The sequence below is a fragment of the Notamacropus eugenii genome, chromosome 6, assembly GCF_028372415.1.
Source record: "Notamacropus eugenii isolate mMacEug1 chromosome 6, mMacEug1.pri_v2, whole genome shotgun sequence".
Taxonomy (NCBI): domain Eukaryota; kingdom Metazoa; phylum Chordata; class Mammalia; order Diprotodontia; family Macropodidae; genus Notamacropus; species Notamacropus eugenii.
The window spans coordinates 191,212,339-191,232,203 of record NC_092877.1 but is presented as its reverse complement, the minus strand read 5'-3'; the positions used below and the strand labels follow the sequence as shown (position 1 = coordinate 191,232,203).

General features: G+C 36.9%; 1 protein-coding gene across 1 annotated transcript in view; it reads right to left on the bottom strand.

Annotated features, from left to right (window-relative positions):
• ZNF654 (zinc finger protein 654) overlaps nt 1-19,865 on the bottom strand; it is a 108,596-nt gene that overhangs the window by 1,790 nt on the left and 86,941 nt on the right. The window contains exons 7-8 of the mRNA XM_072621648.1: nt 7,651-7,792; nt 382-2,710 (exon numbers count right to left, since the gene is read on the bottom strand). Of these exons, the coding sequence (XP_072477749.1) occupies nt 382-2,710; nt 7,651-7,792 (2,471 nt within the window). The remainder of the gene's footprint in view (nt 1-381; nt 2,711-7,650; nt 7,793-19,865) is intronic.

The window sequence follows — 19,865 nt, the reverse complement described above, 5'->3', positions numbered from 1 at the left end:
CTCACTCAAGGTCACACAGAGTAAGCAAAGCCAGGACTCAAACCCAAGGCTCTTGACTCCAAACTCACTGCTCTTTCCACTATATTCTCACTGTACAGCTTGTAAAAAGCAGTTTTTTTCTGAATTTTCCCTCCACCAAGCAAAACTGTTTTAAAAAATTTTTCGACTCTTCCAATGCTGTTCTTTTGAAGGCAGCAGCACCTCACTAGCTGTACGTTCTGACAAGCAGGAATGCTTCTATTTCTTTTAATTTCTTCTCATTTCATTACGCTAAAATGACATAACACTTACACTGAATGCCTTTGCTCAGTTGTTCCTTGTTACAATTCCACTGTTTTTCCCTTATTTGCCGAACCCTCCCCGCACTGCTACAGGACTTACTTTCATCATCTGAGTCGAATCCAAACAGCGTCTGACATTTCTTTTGTGCAAGGTGAGCCTCAAGTGCTTCTGAGTTACAGTAGATGGTCAAGCAGTTGCCACATCTAAGTCTCTCTGAAGATGTGCTATGAACACTATCTTGGTCAGAATGGGCATCTGCTTTATCAGTCAGAGTTTTTCTACGTTTTGGCATACTGATGTACCGTTCATCAAGATAACTGGGAGGCAATGGTCTCACATACGGTTTGGTTAAAATTAAACCATACGAAGTGTTTTCAGTGGGTGGATTTGGTTTGGAAGGTGACTGAGAGACTACTACTAGAGGGCTGTGTTCTTGTGGTGCTACTTCAACACTCTGTGAAATGGAACCATTTTCTGTCCTTGTTCCACTCGTCTCACTTTTCAGGGCAACATCTGATGAAACCGAAGATGTCTGCTCTGATTCACTGTGTCCATTGACTAACAGTTGGTCACTAATAACACTACTTTTTTCAGAATTTGGCTCTACAACAGTCATCTTTTGGTCTATGAAGCTTATAGCTGAAGCAGTGACATCAGAAGAATGGTCATTCCCATTCTGAACTACACTGTTTGTTTTCTTTTCAACACTTTGTATGTATGTCTTTGGTTCTGTAGAATCTTTCCTTGATTTCCAAGTGGGAACTGGCAGATCAACAGTTTCTTTTTCACTACCAGGTAAGTCTTTTTCCTGACTCTCACAATGAAGTTGTGTAAGAGTATCCAAAACATTTCTATTTGTTTCTTCTGCAGAAGGTTCTGGTGTTGGATTTAAATAATGCTGAGCTTCATGTTCATATAGCAGAGGAAGCTCTTCAAAAAGCTCATGACATTCTGGAAAATTACACTGAGCCTGAAAAACACTGTGGCTTTTTGTATGCTCTGCAAGCTCAGTTGACAGCTTAAATCTCTGATTACAGGTAAAATGTAAACAAAAGTACACATTTGGATATATATGTCTCTTCAAATGATCTATAAAATGCTGAGAATCCTCAAATTTCCGCTGACAAAATCGGCACTTTCCTTTGTTCCACTTCATTATATGCTGCTGTACCTTCAAATCAGTTGGATGAGCTTTCCGTGCATGTTTATTCAGAAATCTTATTTTTTTAAATATTCTGACACACCCATTGGCAGGGCACTTGAAATTTTCTTGCTGATCCACAATATCCAGATCTTTTTGAGGGCAAACAGTTCCATTTATTTTATGAAGTACTGGAGTCTCTCGATTTAAATCATCATCATCATCATCAATATATCTGGGTAAACTTTCAGTGGTGAGAAGCTCTGGGGCACTATTTAGAGAACTATCAGGACTGCCATTTTTAATGACATCATGAGGTTCACAAACAACATTTTTCATCACTTCAGTCACTTGTTCAAAGGCTTCTTCTTTCGTTTCACTGTTAGATGCAACAGGAGTTTCTACTTCATTATCTTTAATATCTGAATTTCCATTTTCAAATGAAATGGAAGCATTAAAGCAATTTATTTGCTCTGTCATAGAAATTCCCTGATCTTCCTGTTGAACTACAGCAAAGTGCTGTCTTTGTATTTTCTTAACATGATTCTTTAAATGCTTCAGCATCAGTCCTCGATTTCTAAATTTTCTACCACATATTACACATGAAAAGCTGCCCTTTTTCTGGTGAGCCTGTGCATGTCGTACTATGTGACCACCTAGAAATTCTCTGTTACACAACACACATTTATGCCTGGGAACATTACGGTCAACCTTAGAAGCATTAAAAGTTGTAAGGTTTTTCTTGGTATTACTATGACCATTAGACTGGGTTCCAGAGACATCTTCAGGATCATATTCCCCATTGCTCAGGTCCATAAGAAAGACTAGCTCTTCATCTAAAACCTGTGTTTCCATCATCTTTCCAGGATAACTGGTAGCATTTTCCAGTGTATTTTCATTTAGAAATCCAACTGCTAATTTATCCCTCAGTAATGCTGCACAATTTTGCTTAATCATTATGAAATTCCAAAATTCAGGATCAAAAAATAAGCCCTTTTTCAAAATTGGGAGCAATTCAAAACGAACACGATTCTGGACAGAACTAGTGCATTCATTGTACTCTTCATCTGGGTGTTTATAGAGGCGTTCAACAGTATAGTAGGACTCTAAGGAGCGCTCAAGAAAAAATACTGAGAGTGCACAAATCCTGAGAATCTCCAAGTCATTGGGCAAAAAATGAGCAATTGTTTTATAAATTAGACATTTAGTGTTTGGATCATCCTGAAGGTCCAGTTGTAGAGCACATCCACATATTTCAACACAAATTTGTAAGCCTTCTACTTCAACCTGAAGAAAGAAAATTTTATTTTATTACTAGATAAGAATTTTATTTTGGCACTGCACAAACTGAAATGAAAGCACAACAAACAGTACCTCACCTACTTTCCCTTCCAAATTTGTCCCCTTCCAATTACCGTGGTGTTTCAGTAGACTTAAAATAAAAGGAAATGTCTAACTCTTACGTAAAGTACATACAGCACTCAAACACATACACACAATATGTTAATCTACATATATTTATACAATTTGGAGACTAAGTACTTCATTATATCATCTGTTAACATGGAGCATTAATAAAACAAGACAAGTAACAATTTACAGTGAGACAAGTGAAAATCAGATTGGGATATTAAAACCATTCAGACAAATATTAATAGAAAAGTAGTGAAACTTATTTCAACTATTAATGCTTAAGATTAGAAACGATTATTTTTTTAAAGCTGTCATATGAAACTGGACAGCTATATAATAATCTTCCCTTTACCAGTAAAAATCATAGAATGTGTCAGAAACAGTATCTTCATTAAATTTCTAAATCCCAATAAGTGAGATTCCATTTTCACAAATTAATGCAGCAGATTTCATTCAGCAAATATATGGGGGAAGCAAACAGAATTTATAACAACTCACATTTATATATTAGATAATGTTACTTAAAAGGGTTTTTTAAAAGACTCAAATGTTAATCAATAGAAATTTGGAAACATTTTCAGAAAATGGTATTAAATAATTTTATATGACGCCTGATTATTTGCAATATAAAGTCTGTCTGCAAATAACCAGGTGGATCCTTCCAAATGTGAGGGGAAGAAAGTTCATTTTAAGAGGTTCAAAATTAAATGAGGTACCAAAAATGCTACTAATGATGCTGATATCAAATGATAACTTATTTGAGAAAAAGAGAACTCAAGACAAAATAAATGATGTATCTTTCAATTCAGGCTTTGAAAACTTGTTTTGATGACTTGAAAGGCAGTAAAATTAGCTCTTACTTGAATAGGTTTCATTTATTATCTTTAACGCAAATTGTATCTAATGGCCTGAATGGTTCTGAATACTCTAAAAGCTTCCAAAATATGGGCATAGCACACAGGCAAACAAATAGCAGACTTCTGTATTTAGGACTTAAATTCAAATGATGTAACCAATTATTTTAACACATTTTGAATGTACCATCTTTCAATTTCCCTTCCTAAGCCGCTGAAATATAAAAATAAGCTATAATGGACACTTGCCTTCCATATTCTAAGCATATTATATAACAATTTTACTTGTTTTTACCAGATGTTTTGCACCTAGTAAAATATATTGCACCTAGTAAAACTTTTGATAAATCTGAATTTCTTGAATTTAACTCTGATGATAAAAAAAAAAATAACAAAATGACAAGACCTTTCAATAGTACTACAATATGATTATGGATGGCCTTAAAATGTTTATATTGTGAAAACTAGGAATATTACAGCTTCATATACATACTAATGACAGATGTAGCAATGAACATGTGATAAGTATAGAGTAGCTATGACAAATGAAAATTTACCTTCAAGACTCCTCATTACATGTATTAATCATACACAAAGTTGGTTAAATGGAGCCACAATGAAATATAGGGGTGCTTTTCCTCTCCATATCTTTGTGTTCAAAATTCAAGCTAGAATTTTAGGGAAGGAATTAAAGAATCTTCAAGATTCTGTTTGATATATATATGTTAAGGCCCATACTGAGAAACATACCCATTTGACAATGGGCCAAGCCCCTTGATTTTGGGGCTTAATTTTTTTTTTTTTTTTTTTACAACACGCTAAAACACTATGAATCACAAAATCTGAAACCATGTATACACATTCAATTAACTGTTGGCACTCTTGTAAGATTCTTGTCCAGCAACCAGAATGAACATTGACCGGAAGAAGTTAATTTTGTCTGTTGACTGTATAAGTAAAATCAGAAGACTAAAAGGAAGTTGTAGCTAAAGGGAAAGATAGCCCCACAAGTTCTCCCTGAAGAGGCAAATAAAGGATATAACAGAGCTGGTTTTATCGTATGTCCAAAGGCAACAGGAAACACCATTTCATGGGACACTTGGTCATTTTAGATTTCAGAGCTTATGATAAACATTTGTAAAAAGACCACTATGAATTGCAGATTGTGTGCCAACATCTGTTGCAGAGGATGAGGAGGTAGAGAAATGTTATGAACATGAAAAGATCCTCCAAATTAAACCATTAATTACTTTAATACTAAGTCACTTCAATGTAAAAGCAAGCATAGGGTATGACTGAAAAAACTGTTTAGAAATATTGCTAAGGCCTAGGAAACAAAAAAGAGGCCAAAAGCTTCCAGATTAAACTGAAACCTCATGCTTATATACCATGATCACTATTTAAATGAGAGATTTAAATACATTTAAGTACAGGACACCTAGAGATACCCCTTGCCCCCTCCCTTCCCTAATGAAGTTAATTATAATCTAACAGAGAGGAAATGACTCAAATAACAATGTTGAAAATCACTCTTAGCCAACTGTCTTTGTACAGTCAGGTCAGCAATTTGTTAGAGGGACCTCTTCATCCTACTCCGCTCAAATCAATATCAAATTACAAGAATTTAATGAGATGATATATTGAGCAAAAACTCCAACTCTAACCTGACCTTTTAAAACAAGTTTTTGATGCTTGTAAAACTGGATAAAATAATAGATGTTAACTTTTATTAATTATTTAAGGAAACATAATTAATGTCAATCAATTATCACAAAAGGAAAACAAAAATGCCTAGAAATTTTCTATCTCTTTACTAAGTAGAGACATGGTAAGTGGGCTTAGAGTATAAACCCAGTTGTAAAATTTTTGGGAGGAAAATGGTGAAAGATTACACATTCTATCATGTCTTAAAAGGGTGGGAAGTGGGAGAGGGTAAAAATTAGTTTCTGGAAAGATGAATGGCAACAAATGTAAAAAAAGATCTGTCCAGATTTCTACTTGATTAAAAAAGTTATTTGAATGTGAGCCACCACATCTAGACCCTAATGAGTTGCATGAGGAAGTAAAAATGACATTAAAGAAACACTGGGAAGAGAAGCTAGACTAGACCAAGTATTTACGATGGAGATATATGCTGGAGGTGACACAATTTTGAGGATGCTTGATGACTTGGTTCTCAAAAAATCTTAGAAAGAAAAGACCATGTGTTTATTTTGAAACCACCACCACCACCACAATAAAGATGCCAAACAATATGCCACATTTCCATCTTGAGAAAATCTTTATGAAAAGAATCTAAATACAAATCAAAGACAACCCTTCTAAAAAAATACAAAATACATTTAACCTTCACATAATCCAAAGCTTATAATGAAAATGCAAAGAGAAGTATTACAGTTAAAAACCAGGTAGAGTTGCCAACAACCCTGGTTGTTCCTATTATGTTTGACTTCTAAAAATTGTTTTATTTTCTCATAATGTTTAATTATGTTATATCCTAATATATCACCCTCCTGAACACATCCTTCAATAAAAAGGGGGGGGTGGGTGGGAACAAGAGGTGCCTTTCACGTATGATATTTTGTAGCACACTGAATGTTTATATTCACTTAAATGACTAACAGGCAGAGAAAACAGATTTTACATGCTTAACTGATTTTTAAAAATTATTTGAAAAGTAAAAGGCCATCTGAAAGGCTCTCTCCCAACAAACTGTCTCCTATAAATATATTACAGTCATAAAATATTCCTTGAGAGGTGCAATTACAGATAACTTTGATTATTAGTATGAAATGAAAGAAAAAAAGGGGGAGAAATCTACTTTTCAAAGGCATCTGGCACTACAGTGGAAGATATTTAGTCCCAAGGTCAAATGGAAGAGAGACTCCATATAGATGGTGGGGTCCTCCAAATGCTCCTATTTTCACATGACATTTTATAGACTGTGTCAAGCTCTAGAACACTGCAGAGGCTCCTAAATGAAATCCACAATTGTTTAGAGGTTGAGCTAACTATGCATACAGGAAAATTCAAGTGGATGAAGAATGTCTACTCTAAGACCATGATATGCATTTTAAGAGATAGCCCATAAAGCTGATGGACAGGTCACATATCTTGGTCAGATACTGTGGATGGAAAAAGAACTGGGTTCAGGATTGCATAGCAGTGGACTGGACTGCATTTGGAAAATTGTGTAATGCATTGTTACCCCAAGCTTTTCCCTGAAATGAAGCCACATTGAAAAAGAAAAAAAAAAAAGTAGTGTGCTTCCAGTGATTCTACAGAGCTGCAAAGGATGAAATACCAAGAGATCAAAATGATACGGTAGGTGGAGTTACTATGAAGGTTTTATAGAAGGTCACGAACAAGACGAAAAGATGTGGACAGTTTCTGATCAGAAATATTTGAATATATCCATACTGTAAGAGTTACCAATTACTGAAGTATATTGAGTTTAAAAAAGTTTGTTTTTTTAAAAACTGCCCTTAAGTTCAAGAAAGTAAAATGTTTACCTGATTTTAAAATAGATGTAACTTAGTATTTTAACATTTCTGAATCAAGTTTCTCTTTAAGTTAAAACTGTGCAAATAGGTTAATCTGAAAATTATGTTAGTTTCTATATATAGGCTTTAACATACAAATTAGCAACTAAATTAAAAAAATGTTGGGGGGAAGAAAACAAATAGATTTTGGAGTAAAGCTACAATGCTGTCCCCAGACAAAACTGTGTCATGAGTGAATGGCAAAATAATATCAAGCTTATTTATTTCCCACTTAAACTGCCTTTGCATGTACAAGTCCCCATGTTCACATCATATAATCATGTAAAAGGAATGCTAAGTATACTTTAATTCTCTACCTCTCAATAATTAAACAATATTCTCTTTCAGCAACATCTAAATTTCATTTAAAATTGAATTATCATGTTTAATTTAAAATGCAAAATTAAAAAAAATTTACCTCATCTTTTATTATTTTCATGAAAGGAAAAATGACTCTCACATTAGTTGCTGTCCTTAAAAGCTGGTAGCATTGGTCTACAAAAACTTGCTTTGAAGGATTAGATTTAAGTTGCAGTTTACTCCATATGAAAATCAAGTCCCTGTAAAAGAGAAAGAAATTTTTAAAAAATACCATTAAGTTTAGTATTAGCTATATTACCCTGTTCTGTAGTAGGCTGGATGGGAAGTATGCAAAGTAAGTGGAAATGGTACAGAATCTGAGAGTTGGAGTGGGCCTCAGAAGTGATCTAGTCCAACCCATTACATGAAAAGAATCACCACTTAAAGTATCTGACAAGTGGATTGTGATTATTCATAACAGTGTCCATCTTGTTCTCTCCATCAGATATGAGGCAGAAGTTGCTTAAAAAAAAAAAAAGTTGCAGGCCTATGATGGTGGGGCCCCATGCAAGATCAGATCCTGGCAAATATAACCACATGGTATACTTATAAATTTTTTTATTAGACACTTAAAAATTCTGATACTTAGTAAGAGTTCTTTCATGTGTATATGGAAAAATATTTCAAATGAAGCTCTCTTGAGGCTGCTCCATAAACCTATATTACCCTGAGACTCCTTATTTCACTTCCTTACAGCTATTCCAAACATTTTTTCTCATCTTGCCACCAAAGAAAACACCACCCTCCAAAAAAACACGGTAGGCTTGGCCTCCTACTACAACGAGAAGCCAGAGTCTAGCCAAAGTGAGCTCAGTACCCATCCTCAATTTCTCAAGCTATCTCAATATCAACCCTTGCTTCTTTCCCTCCAGTAACAAGAGATATCCTATTAATCATAGATTCAAAACCCCTGCATTCTCAATCCACTTCCTTTAAGACTTAAGTAGAAGTGCATCCCTTCTTTTTAATATATCTTTAATCTCTAAATCACCACTAGACTCTTTCTCAAACACACTGTAGTTTCTCCAACAATACTTAAAAATTACTTCTTTGACTTTTCTATGTTCTTTCCTTTAAAGGTCAAACTTTTTGGGGAAAATGTGTCTATAACCAGTCAACCCCCACTGACTCATCATCCACTTTCTCCTCAGCCTATTGCAATCGAGCTTCTGCCCCCACCATTCTACTGGAACTGCTTTACAATCATTAATGATGTACTAATTGACAAATTCAATACCTCCCACCCCCGGCCAAGATTTTGGCCTTTTGAAATTTTTGACTGTCCCTTCCTATAAGATGCTCTCATCTCCCTCTACTTTCAGAAACACCACACTTATTCTGCCATCGGACCTTGTCTCATACTGCACCTGTCTATTCTGATCTCCAGACTCCTTTGGGAAGAGGAGAGGCTCCCTGTACTGAGTCATGGCCCTGGTCACACCCTACACATCCCAAAGATTTTAAATCCCTGAGGTCATCACCCAAACCTCACACTCCAGCCACCACCAACCAATTTCCTTATTCCTATCCCTTTCAACCCTTCCATCAGCAAAGATCCAGTCAAACACCACCCAGCCCTTCAACTGTGCCCCCTGGAATGCCCATTCCAAAGGCAACAAACTTCCCTTCATCCTGTTTTTTTTTTTCTCTCCCACTTTTTCCTTTTACGAGCTACTATTGAAACCTGGCTCCATGTATGATACAGCTTTCCTGACTGCCCTTTCCAGTACTGGCTGCACCTTCATTCATTCCCCTTAGCTTACTGGCCAGAGTGGGAGTGTTGGTTCACTCCTTTTTCCTCACTGCTACATCTAGGTTCTCTCCCATCCTCTATTACTATCCTTTCCTCCTTTAAGGTACATGCCATTCATATCTACCACCCAATCAAAATCTTGGTAGCTGATGCCTATAGACCTCTGGGTCACTCCCATTCCTCAATAAGCTCAGTATATGATTCGACATTTTTCTTTCTGCCTTGTTTTCTCATACTTGGGGACTTCAACATACATACTGATTGTTCCTCAAATACCCTAACCACACAGTTCTTCAACCTATTTACTTGCCATAACTTATTCCTCTACCCTACCTTAATCAAACAGAAATTCTGTAATCCCCTGCTCTGACCATAATTGACTGGCATTTCACAACTCCCTTTGTCTTCCTTTACTGAAGGACACTTCTTTGCATCTCTACCTTGATGGCTCAGTTCTCTCCTAGGTCATCTCCCTTCCACTATAACTACTCTCTTCTCTTTTCTCCATCTTGATCCCTTGATGAAGTAATTCAACTCTACAATGTCCATCAGATATGAGAAGCAGGAGGTAAAAAAGAAAAAATGCAGTGGCAGTCCAATGGTAGGGTGGCCCCATGCTAGATCAGATGCTCGCAAACAAAACCACATGGTTTTCCTTATAAATTTTTGTAATCAGGCATTTATAAATTCTGATAACTTAGTAAGAGGTCTTTGATGTGTATCTGGAAAAATATTTCAGACAAGGCTCTTGCAGCTATTCAATAAATCTATACTACCTTTATTTCACTTCATTATAGCTATTCCAAACATTTTCTTTTGTAGGTGGCAGCAGGATCAAGGATATGACCATCTATTAAAATCCAGCTTCTCTTTTATATCAAAACAGAAAAGTTCCTTCTCTTTCAGGAAGCCATACCCAATTCCTATGGTTAGTAATAAATAACCCCTCCCTCAAACCTCATTTATTTTACATAATATTCTAACCTACTATGTAGCAGCATACATGATAGTTATTTGTTGATGTCTTATCCCCCTACTTGACTATATATTTGCCTCCAATACTTAGTACCAGTTTGCTTTGCACAAGCAGGTAATTAATAATGGTTGTTGTACTTCTATGTCATTACAGCAGTAGGCAGAGGTGCTATGAAATAAGATATGGGTTCAACTGCTGCCTACTGGCAATGTGGCTTCCATCTTATGCCCTGATTTTCTCTTACCTGATTTCCAAGCTCCTCTGGGAAGAGGAGTGGATCTTTCTACTCAGTGATGGACATACTTACACCTGGCCATACTATTTATACACCCGGTGATACTGAATGCCTGTAGATCATCATCTAAATCCCATTTCCCATTCCTTACTTGCTGATTCCTTATTTCCATCCCCCTCAATCCTCTTACCCCAAAGTCTCAACAAAATACCATCCATATCCCATTTTTCTGGAATGCCTGTTCCATAGGCATCAAACATCCCTTCATCCTAATTCTTTTCCTTTTCCTTTTTCCATTTTAACCAATCCCCGAGACCTGTCTCTTCCCATATAACACCGTGCCCTCCCGTCCACCCTTTCTAGTACTGGCTGTACCTTCACTCATTCCCTCAGCTAACTTATTAAGGTAGGGGAGCTACAGAACTCTTTGCTCCCCACTGACAATTTCAGGTCTTCCTCCTGCCTCTGGCACTCAGTAACCTCTTTTCTTTTGAGGTTCATACTATTCATATATACCACCCAATCAAAATCCTGGTAGCTAGTTAGTCTATAGACTACAGACACTCTATGGACACTCACCTTTCTTTCTCAGTAAGTTTAGGATCTGGCTCACAAATTTTCTCTCTTCCTCAATTCCTACTCTCCTATGAATATACTTCATCACATCTACTGACTATTCCTTAAGCACTACTCATTTTCCATGAACTATTTACTCTACCCCAGCTCAGTCACACACAAAGATGATCACATCCTGACTTTGCCATCACTCACAAATAAATCACCGCCACGTTCATGAATCTCTAACTACAATGAGCTGGCTTTCCACCTCCCCCTCTGCTGTGTATTACAAAAGAATGCTCTTCATCCACACTAATACTTCCAATCCCTTGGGATCCCCTCAGTTCTCTTCCAAGTCATTTCCCCTGCAGAACCCTCCCTTTCCTGTTTTCCCCATTTTGACCTCTTCTTGAATAAACTCAACCCTACACAGTCGTCTCTTGAATTCCTAATGCCTTTAGCATATCACTGGCAATGCCCTTCCAAGCTTTAGCCTTTAACTGCTCCCACAATTTGCTGCCTTCACACACACACACACACACACACACACACACACACACACACACGCAAGCTGCTGCATGAAGGAGGAGAAAATCATGACTCCATTCTGACTGGGTCTACCATAAATTTATGTTATACGACCTCAACTGGACCCTCACTGCTACCAGGCAATCCTTATACACCTCCCCTCTTAAGTCACTGTCTTAAGTCTCCACAGCAGCTCTTTAAAAACTGATCATACCTCCACAAACATTCCATGCCTAACCCTACTCCTACCCTCTCAATTGAGAATCTTGCCTAATATTTTCTAGAAAAAATTTGAGGCCATTCATTGTGAGCTCCCTCTTCATCTCTTATCACTTATATGGCTTCTACCACTATCTCCTCCAATCCGTCTCAGTCAGAGGTAACCTTAATCCTCATCAAGTCCCACCAATGTACTGCATAAGCCACACCATTCCTTCTGGTCTCCTCTAACAGACTGCCCCCTCTGCCATCCCCATTCTATCACTTATCTTCATTCTTTCCCTGTTTACTAGTTCCTTCCCCACTGCCTACAAAAGCACATATTTCCCCCATCCTCAAAAACTTTTCTCTTTCTGTCCTCATTAACTATCATCCAATATCACTTCTGTCCAATGTGGCCCAACTTTTTTTTTTTATTCTTTATTTTTTAATTATTTGTTTTCAGTTTTCTACAATCACTTCCATAAGTCTTAGTTTTTCTCCCCTTCCCCCCTGAAAACTTCTTTAAAAAGGGCCACCTATAATAGATGCCTCCACTTTCTCTCCTCTCATCCAGAACAATCTAGGTTCTGACTTCATCAGCTGACTATGGGTGTCCCATAGGATTCTGAGTTGGACCTTCTCTTTTCTTCTATGCTAAGTCCTTTGGTATCTGATGAGCTCCTATGGATCTATCATCTTTGTATTGACGATTTTCAAATCTATCTATTTGCAATTTATTGCTGTTCAGTCATGTGCGATTCTTCCTGATCTCATGGACCATACGGTATATAGCAGGTTTTCTTGGCAAAGACACTGGAGTGATGCCATTTCCTTTTCCAGTGGATTAAGGGAAAAAATGGTTAAGTGACTTGCTCAGGGTCACACAGCGAGTGTCTGGGGCTGGATTTGAACTCAGGTCTTGTACTCTATCCACTGAGCCATCTAGTGCAAGCTAACCCTAACCCTAAATTTATCTGATATCTAATCTCTAAGTCCCTACTGAACATTTTGAACTGAATGTCCAGTACAGATCTTAAACTCAACATGTCCAAAACTGAACTAATTATCTTTTCTGCTAAAATACCCTTCTCTAACTCTCCTTTACAGAGGAACTAACTTTAGTTTAACTAAACTAAACTGAGTCTAACTTTAATTTTACAGAGGGCAAATACTATCCTCCCAGTTCCTTAGGCTTGCAACCTCCATGTCATCCTTAACTCCTCATTGTCTCTCATCATCCCTGTCTCTCTCCACCACCCTTCTCCCAATATATATGCTCTATTACCAAAAACTGCTGATTTTACCTCAGCAAAAAAATCTTGAACACACCCTCTTTTCTCTTCTCATACTGGCACCACCCTAGTCAGACCCTCATCACCTCAAGCCTGGACTGTGGCAATAACCCACTGGTGGGGCTTCCTGTTTCAAATCTCTCCCCTCTTCAATCTAGCCTCAATTCAACCATCAAGGTGATTTTCTTAAAGTGCAGATTTGACCATCTCACTCCCCCACTCCATAAATTCCAATGACACTCAGTAGTCTCCAGCATCAACTATGAAATCTTTTGTTTAGTACTCAAAGCTATTCAAAACCCCTTACCCCTTCCCCCAACCTCTCCACTCCCACCTTTCCACTCTTCCTACACCTAACTTTTCACCTCATATTCTTTGATCCAGTGCCATGGGCCTACTTGCTATTCCACATACAAAAGCTTCTGGCATTTTCTTTGGCTGTCCCTCATGCCTGGAATATTGTCCCTTATCCTTATCTCCTGGCTTCCCTGGCTTCTTTCAATTCCCAACCTCAATCCCACTTTCTAGAGGAAGTCTTTCCCAACTCCTCTTAATTCTAGTGCCTTTCCTTTTTGCCTACCCCACTGGGATTATGACCTTCTTCCCTGTGAGGAGGGGCCATTTTTACCTCTTTTTTGTATCCCCTGGTACTTAGCACAGTACCTGGAATGTAATAAATACTTATTAAATGTTTACTGATTGATTTTACACACACTGATTGTGTGAAACTGGGCAACTAATTCACTTTTCCTCTCAGTGCTCTAGGCAACTAAGACTATATTTTGCAGAGAAAATGCTGACATGCATTGGCAGAAAGTTTCCTTACCCAGGACTTCCCTATATCAACTTGTCCTTTGGTAGCATTTTATCGAAATTTTGTTTTTGGCAATACTTGAAAATAGGTCTCCAAGGTTCAATAAAAAAAAAAGTTATTTTAGCTTCAAGTATAAATGAATCATATTTTATACTTTCATATAATTAAAATATGCTGGGGATATATTCAGTGGAATATACTAAATACCAATACTAACAAAGAAGTTCCCAAGTCAAAGTTTAAAAGATTCGGGTATCAGACAAATAGTGTTTTAAACCTGACATGCAATAAAGACAGTGTTCATAGTTCTTCCCTTAAAGAAAATTTAAAGGTGAAATAGTCTGAAAAGAGCTAGACATTAAAAAAAAAATGTGGTTCAGGAAAGAATCATTCATTTACTTAACAAGTTTTCTTTGTGTTTAAATGCATGCCCTGTTATAAAATTAAAAAAAAAATTTAAATGCCTTTTAGAAGTTACTTTAAAAATTATGAAAAGTGATTAAAGTAAATGTCTAAAGGAAGGCAGTATGGTATAAGATAAAAGAATTCCCCTATGATTTGGGAAAAGCTGGGCATCAAAACCTTTTCTCTGACATAGCTAGGTTTTGTGAACCTGGAAAAGTCACTTAACCTCTCAATGCCCCAAGCAATTTTTCAAGAGTAAAGCAGCCAAGTAGCAAAATGGAGATCTGGGCTTGGAGTCAGGAAAACTTGAGTTCAAATGCAGTCTCAGAGAGTTAGTAGCTCTAAGTCACCAGGCAAGTCATCTAACCTCCTCTATCTGCCTCAGTTTTCTCAACTGTAAAATGAGGATAAAAATAGCTCCTGCCCCCCAGAGTTGTTGTGGAGATGAAATAAGATATCTATAAAGTACACATCTGGCGCACAGTAGGTGCTATATAAAACTTTGTTCCCTTGCCCCTAAAAGCTACAGTTGCTGATTTGAATTAGCTAAGGGAGTTTCCTTATTGGAAAATTCCTATACAAATAAAATCATTGGTGCAAAAGTTAAAAAAATCAAAACAGAAGCAAAATATATTAATATACAATTTGCTGAACAAATGCACACTGCAGTTTTAAGGTTAAAAAAATAATAGAAAATGTAATTCTTGCATTAGACCAGCTCATAGCCTACTTGTAAAAACATAATATACCCAAGGGAAACAACCAGAGGAAAACTGCAAAGCAATATGTGAATGAAATTTCAATAAATACATGAGCTATCAGTATGGATATTCCATTTAATCCACCAAACCAGAGAATTTTAGAACTAGAAGCGTTAGACATCATTCAATGTAACTCTTTCAATCTGCAGCTGGACAAACCCAGACTTGTCAAAATCACAAAACTGATTAGTGGTGAATATTGGACTAGAATTCAGGTCTCTTTCTGCTCTTAGCCATCCTATTACAATGCTTCCCTTTTATACTCAGATATTCTTATGTCTGATTTTTTTAAAGGCCACTAACCTAAACTGACACCCACTTTATTATGATCTTCTAGAGTACAGAGACCTCCCCAGAAGGAATTATACTTTGGTTAATATAGAAATTTACAACTATTGAGATGAATAGTCGGTCCTAATCATGCAACATCTGGAGTACTAAGTTCAGTTCTGAGCATTACCCTTTAGGGAGGTCACAGACAAGTAACACATTGAGTGAATGGCAACCAGGATCGTGATAGAACCGAATACTTCATGTGTCACAGGAAGGTCAGCTGAAGAAATAAAGGATATGTACCTTGGAGAAGAAAGGACATAAAGGGAATACAGTAGCTATGTCACTTTTAAATGGTTGTTATATTGAAAGGGGTTGGGCTTGTTCTGTTTGACCCAAGAGTTAAGAATTAGGAATGAGTGGAAGTTGCAAAGTGGCAGATTTAGGTTTAATAGAAGAAAAATTTTTTAATAATGAGAACCTTCCAAAGGTGGCATGAACTATTTCAAGAGGTAATTGGTTCTCCACTGGAGGAAAGATGGCCAGTAAGGCTATTGGAGGCAGTGCAGCATGCTGGAAAAATGCTGGCTTTGGAATCAAAGGACCTGGGTTAAAATCCAAACTCTGAAGCTTACTACTATATGATCTCAGGCAAGTTCCTTAACCCCTCAGTCTGTTTCTTCAACTGCAAATGAGGGGTTAAATTAGATAACCTTTAACCTTTCTTTGAGCACCACGTCAATGATCCTGTAAATGCCTTATTGAGGTATAAAGGTTGGATTAGATGACCTCTGAGGCCCCTTCCCTGCTCGTAATTCTGTGGGATACAAATCCAAGAATAGCTTTGTTCTTCAGACTTCTAGTGAATGGAGAGGGTATTTTCACTTAAGTAAGGAACATAGTCATCTTTAACAAAATACATTAATAATAATCATGCTAATTAACTAAAAATTAAACCTTTTTGGGTTTGAGTTTCCTTCACTTTTTATCCATAAAGAAGGCAGGAAATTTTCGGTCTTTCAAAACTCTATGAAAAGCATGTCTTATTGAAGGTGAAGACAAATGAGTGATGTTTGATGTTTGAGTGATGTTTGATTTTAGAATAACTTCTACAATGACTGACAACCTTTAAGTAGAAGGGTAGAGTGAAGATTTCCTTACTTTGGAGATGCAAAGGATTAAGCAGACCAGAGGTACATGTTTACTGATGATATCACGAGGGCACATCATCTAGTGATAGTACTTAAGGACAGTGGGAGAGACCTCAAATCTACACCAATGTCCCAACAACTAGAGGTGACCAGAGTATCTCTGAATGTGAAAAGGACTTTTAGGTAACAAGTTTAACTCCCTCCTTTGGGTTTTTGTGGGTTATCTTTCTGGTGACTGGAATTTAAATGAGTAGTAGTACATTTGAGGAGAAAATGCCTATTTGGACTATTTTTCAGTCTCAGAAAAAAAATTGAAGGATCACAGATGATCAAATGGACAATTTTGATAACAGAGAATTAATAAGTTTTCGAACAAAACCAATGTATTTAAAATTAGATGGGAAACAGGTAACTGTGGGAGTGGGAGGAATCTTTGCAGAAATGACTTTATTTCTAAGATTTATAAGAAATAGACTCAAATTTATAAGAATAAGAACCATTTCTCAATCGATAAATGGTGCAAGAATATGAAGAGGAATGGTTGCTATTCTTATCAAGGGAAAAAAACTGAAGCTATCTATAACCATATGAAAAAAATACTCCAAATCACCAAGAAAATGAAATGAAATGAAAATTAAAGCAACCCTTGAGATTTTACCTCATTCTCAGAATACCAAACAAAAAAGAAAAATCATAAATGCTGGAGGCGCTGTGAGAAAATAGCAACATTGATATATATGTAAGTTAGTAGATTTAGTAATTGGAAGTGACCATTCCGGAAAACAATTTGTAATTAAACCGGAAGACTTCTAAGCAGTGTATACACAATGAACCAGTTAAACCACTGCTAAGTCAGTCCTCCGAAGAGATCAATAAACGAGTAAAAGGTCTGATGTTTCAAAAAATATTCATAGGAATTTTTTTTTTTGTGATGGCAAAAAACTGCAAAGTAAAGGGATGTGCATCAGTTGAAGAATGGCTGTGAATAAATTGTAGCATATGAATATGACGGATTATCTGAGGATATATTCTCAAGTGTGGCTGAAGAATGTGACCTTTGTACTAGGTGAAAAGAAAAACGGGTGAAGGTCATTAGATGTAGGCTTTTCCTGTTTGGATAAGAAGGAGGCTGTTAGGACATATATTTGGCTCCAGATTTTCTATAGGGCTTCGTGAATTTAAGTAAAAGCATAATTTAAGAATAACCAAATCAGGATAGCTTATCATTTGCCTCAGTAGCAAAGAGGTCTATCACTAGTACCTCCCATTTCTGAAATATGCTGTCTACATCTCATCCTGATTCCAGGACTTTTTGCTTGACTGTACCACCTGATGATAAAGAAGTCAGTGATACTGTTGTCTGTTCCTGCAAAGTGTTTCTCTGGGAAGCACTGCTCAGATCTGACTTGTGTGCAGAGAACTGAAAGGTTAAATGTAGCAAAAGGTCACCAGGCTACTTACTTAGTAGGACTTTGATTTTTTTTTTCAGTCTCCCTGAAGGCTTTTTACAATAACTAACTTGTTTTTAGTTCTAACAGAATGATATGGAGGGTCTCTTTCTAATAAGAACAGATTCCTCGAATTCTAAAGTTAGGAAGTATGTGTATGTTCCAGACAATGAACAAAATATGAATGGTCAAGTATGGGAGAAGTGACATACAGCAGCCCTAGAATGTTCACCACACTGAACAGCTCTTAAAGCTTGAAAAGCCAACAAAACAGGAGTCTGACTCAAAAGAGACCTTCTATTCCAATTCATATCTGGAAATAATAAGCCCTTTTCCAACACTAATGACAAGCAGTTATTCAGCCTCTACTTCAATACCTCCACTGAGGAGAAATCCACCAAAGAGTGAGGTAATCATTCCACTTTTGTACAGCTCTAAGCTTTTCTTTATATAAGTTGAAATTGGAATCTTATAATTTCCAGCTATTACTTTCATTTAGGGTTCTAACACCATGATAAAGACAGTCTATTCCTGCTTTAAAGTCCTTGAAGGCTTTATCACATTCCTATCATCCTCTCCTCTTCCACTCTGTCTTTTCCTTGCTATATATAATCCAGTTACTTCCACTGACTCATATAGTAGGATTTCCATTCTAACAATTCTGATAACTTTCCTTTGGATGTGCTCCAGTTTGCCAATATTCTCCATGAAGTATGTCACTGAGAACTGAATGTAATATCCCACATGTGGTCTGACCAAGGCAGAGTCAAGAGGACTACTATTTCCCATGCTCTGTTCACAGTGTGCTCAACGTAGCTTAAACTGACATGGAAGTTTAATTTTATTTTGATTGTTGGTGCCATTCCCCATTCACTTTGAGCCTGTAGTCTACTAACCCCTCTAGATCTCTTTTATACAAACTGTTGTCTAGATAGATATTCTGTACTTATTGATTTTTTTACACAAGTGTAAAATTTAACATTTATCCCTATTAATTTCTTTATTAGATCTAATCCACTTCTCTAGCCTACAGAGATGTTTCTTTTTTTGGACCTAGGTTTTGTCAGCCAACGTGTTAGGGATTGCTCCCCCAAACCTGACAAACGTAACCTCTGTGGCCTCATCCAAGCCACGGGCAAAAATGCTGACCAGCACAATGCCAAGGACAGACTTCTGGCATATTTCAACCAAAGAATTTTCCCTTCAGACTGAAACTGATCCATTAATGACCACAATAAGTCTGATCATTCAACCAGTTCTGAATCCACCCAACTAAACTATCCAGGTCATATCTGTCCTTTATATCTACAAAGACAGCATGAAAGACTGTACTGACTGCTTTGCTGAAATCCAGTTATGTTAAGGCCACAACATTTCCCTAAATGATCAGTCTAGACACCTTGTCAAAGAAGGAAATGAAGTTAGATCTTGATGAAGCTACGATAGCTTTCAGTGACACTAAAAATTGTTGCTTCTCTTTTAAAATGCTCAAAAATACATTTTGAAAAATGAAGACTCAAAAATCACCAGTCTATTTAGCCCACTTCCCTGAGGCAGCATGGTATAATGAAAAGAGTGCTGGATTTGGAGTTGCAAAGACATGGTTTCAAATACTCCTTTTGATAATCACTTTATAACCATGGACAAGTCACTTAAATACTCTGAGCCACAGTTTTCTTATTTGTAAAAGGAAAAGAGCTTTTTGAAAAGAATGGCTTACAAAGGTTCCTTCCAGGTGTGAGTCTATGACCTTCTTTTGTTCCCTTAAAAACATATAGGAACATTTGCCCTTTATCAGTCTTGTAGTATCTCTTCTGTCTTTCATGATCTTACAAAGATTTCTCCAACAGCAAGTGAGTTGTTTAGTGGGTGACTGAG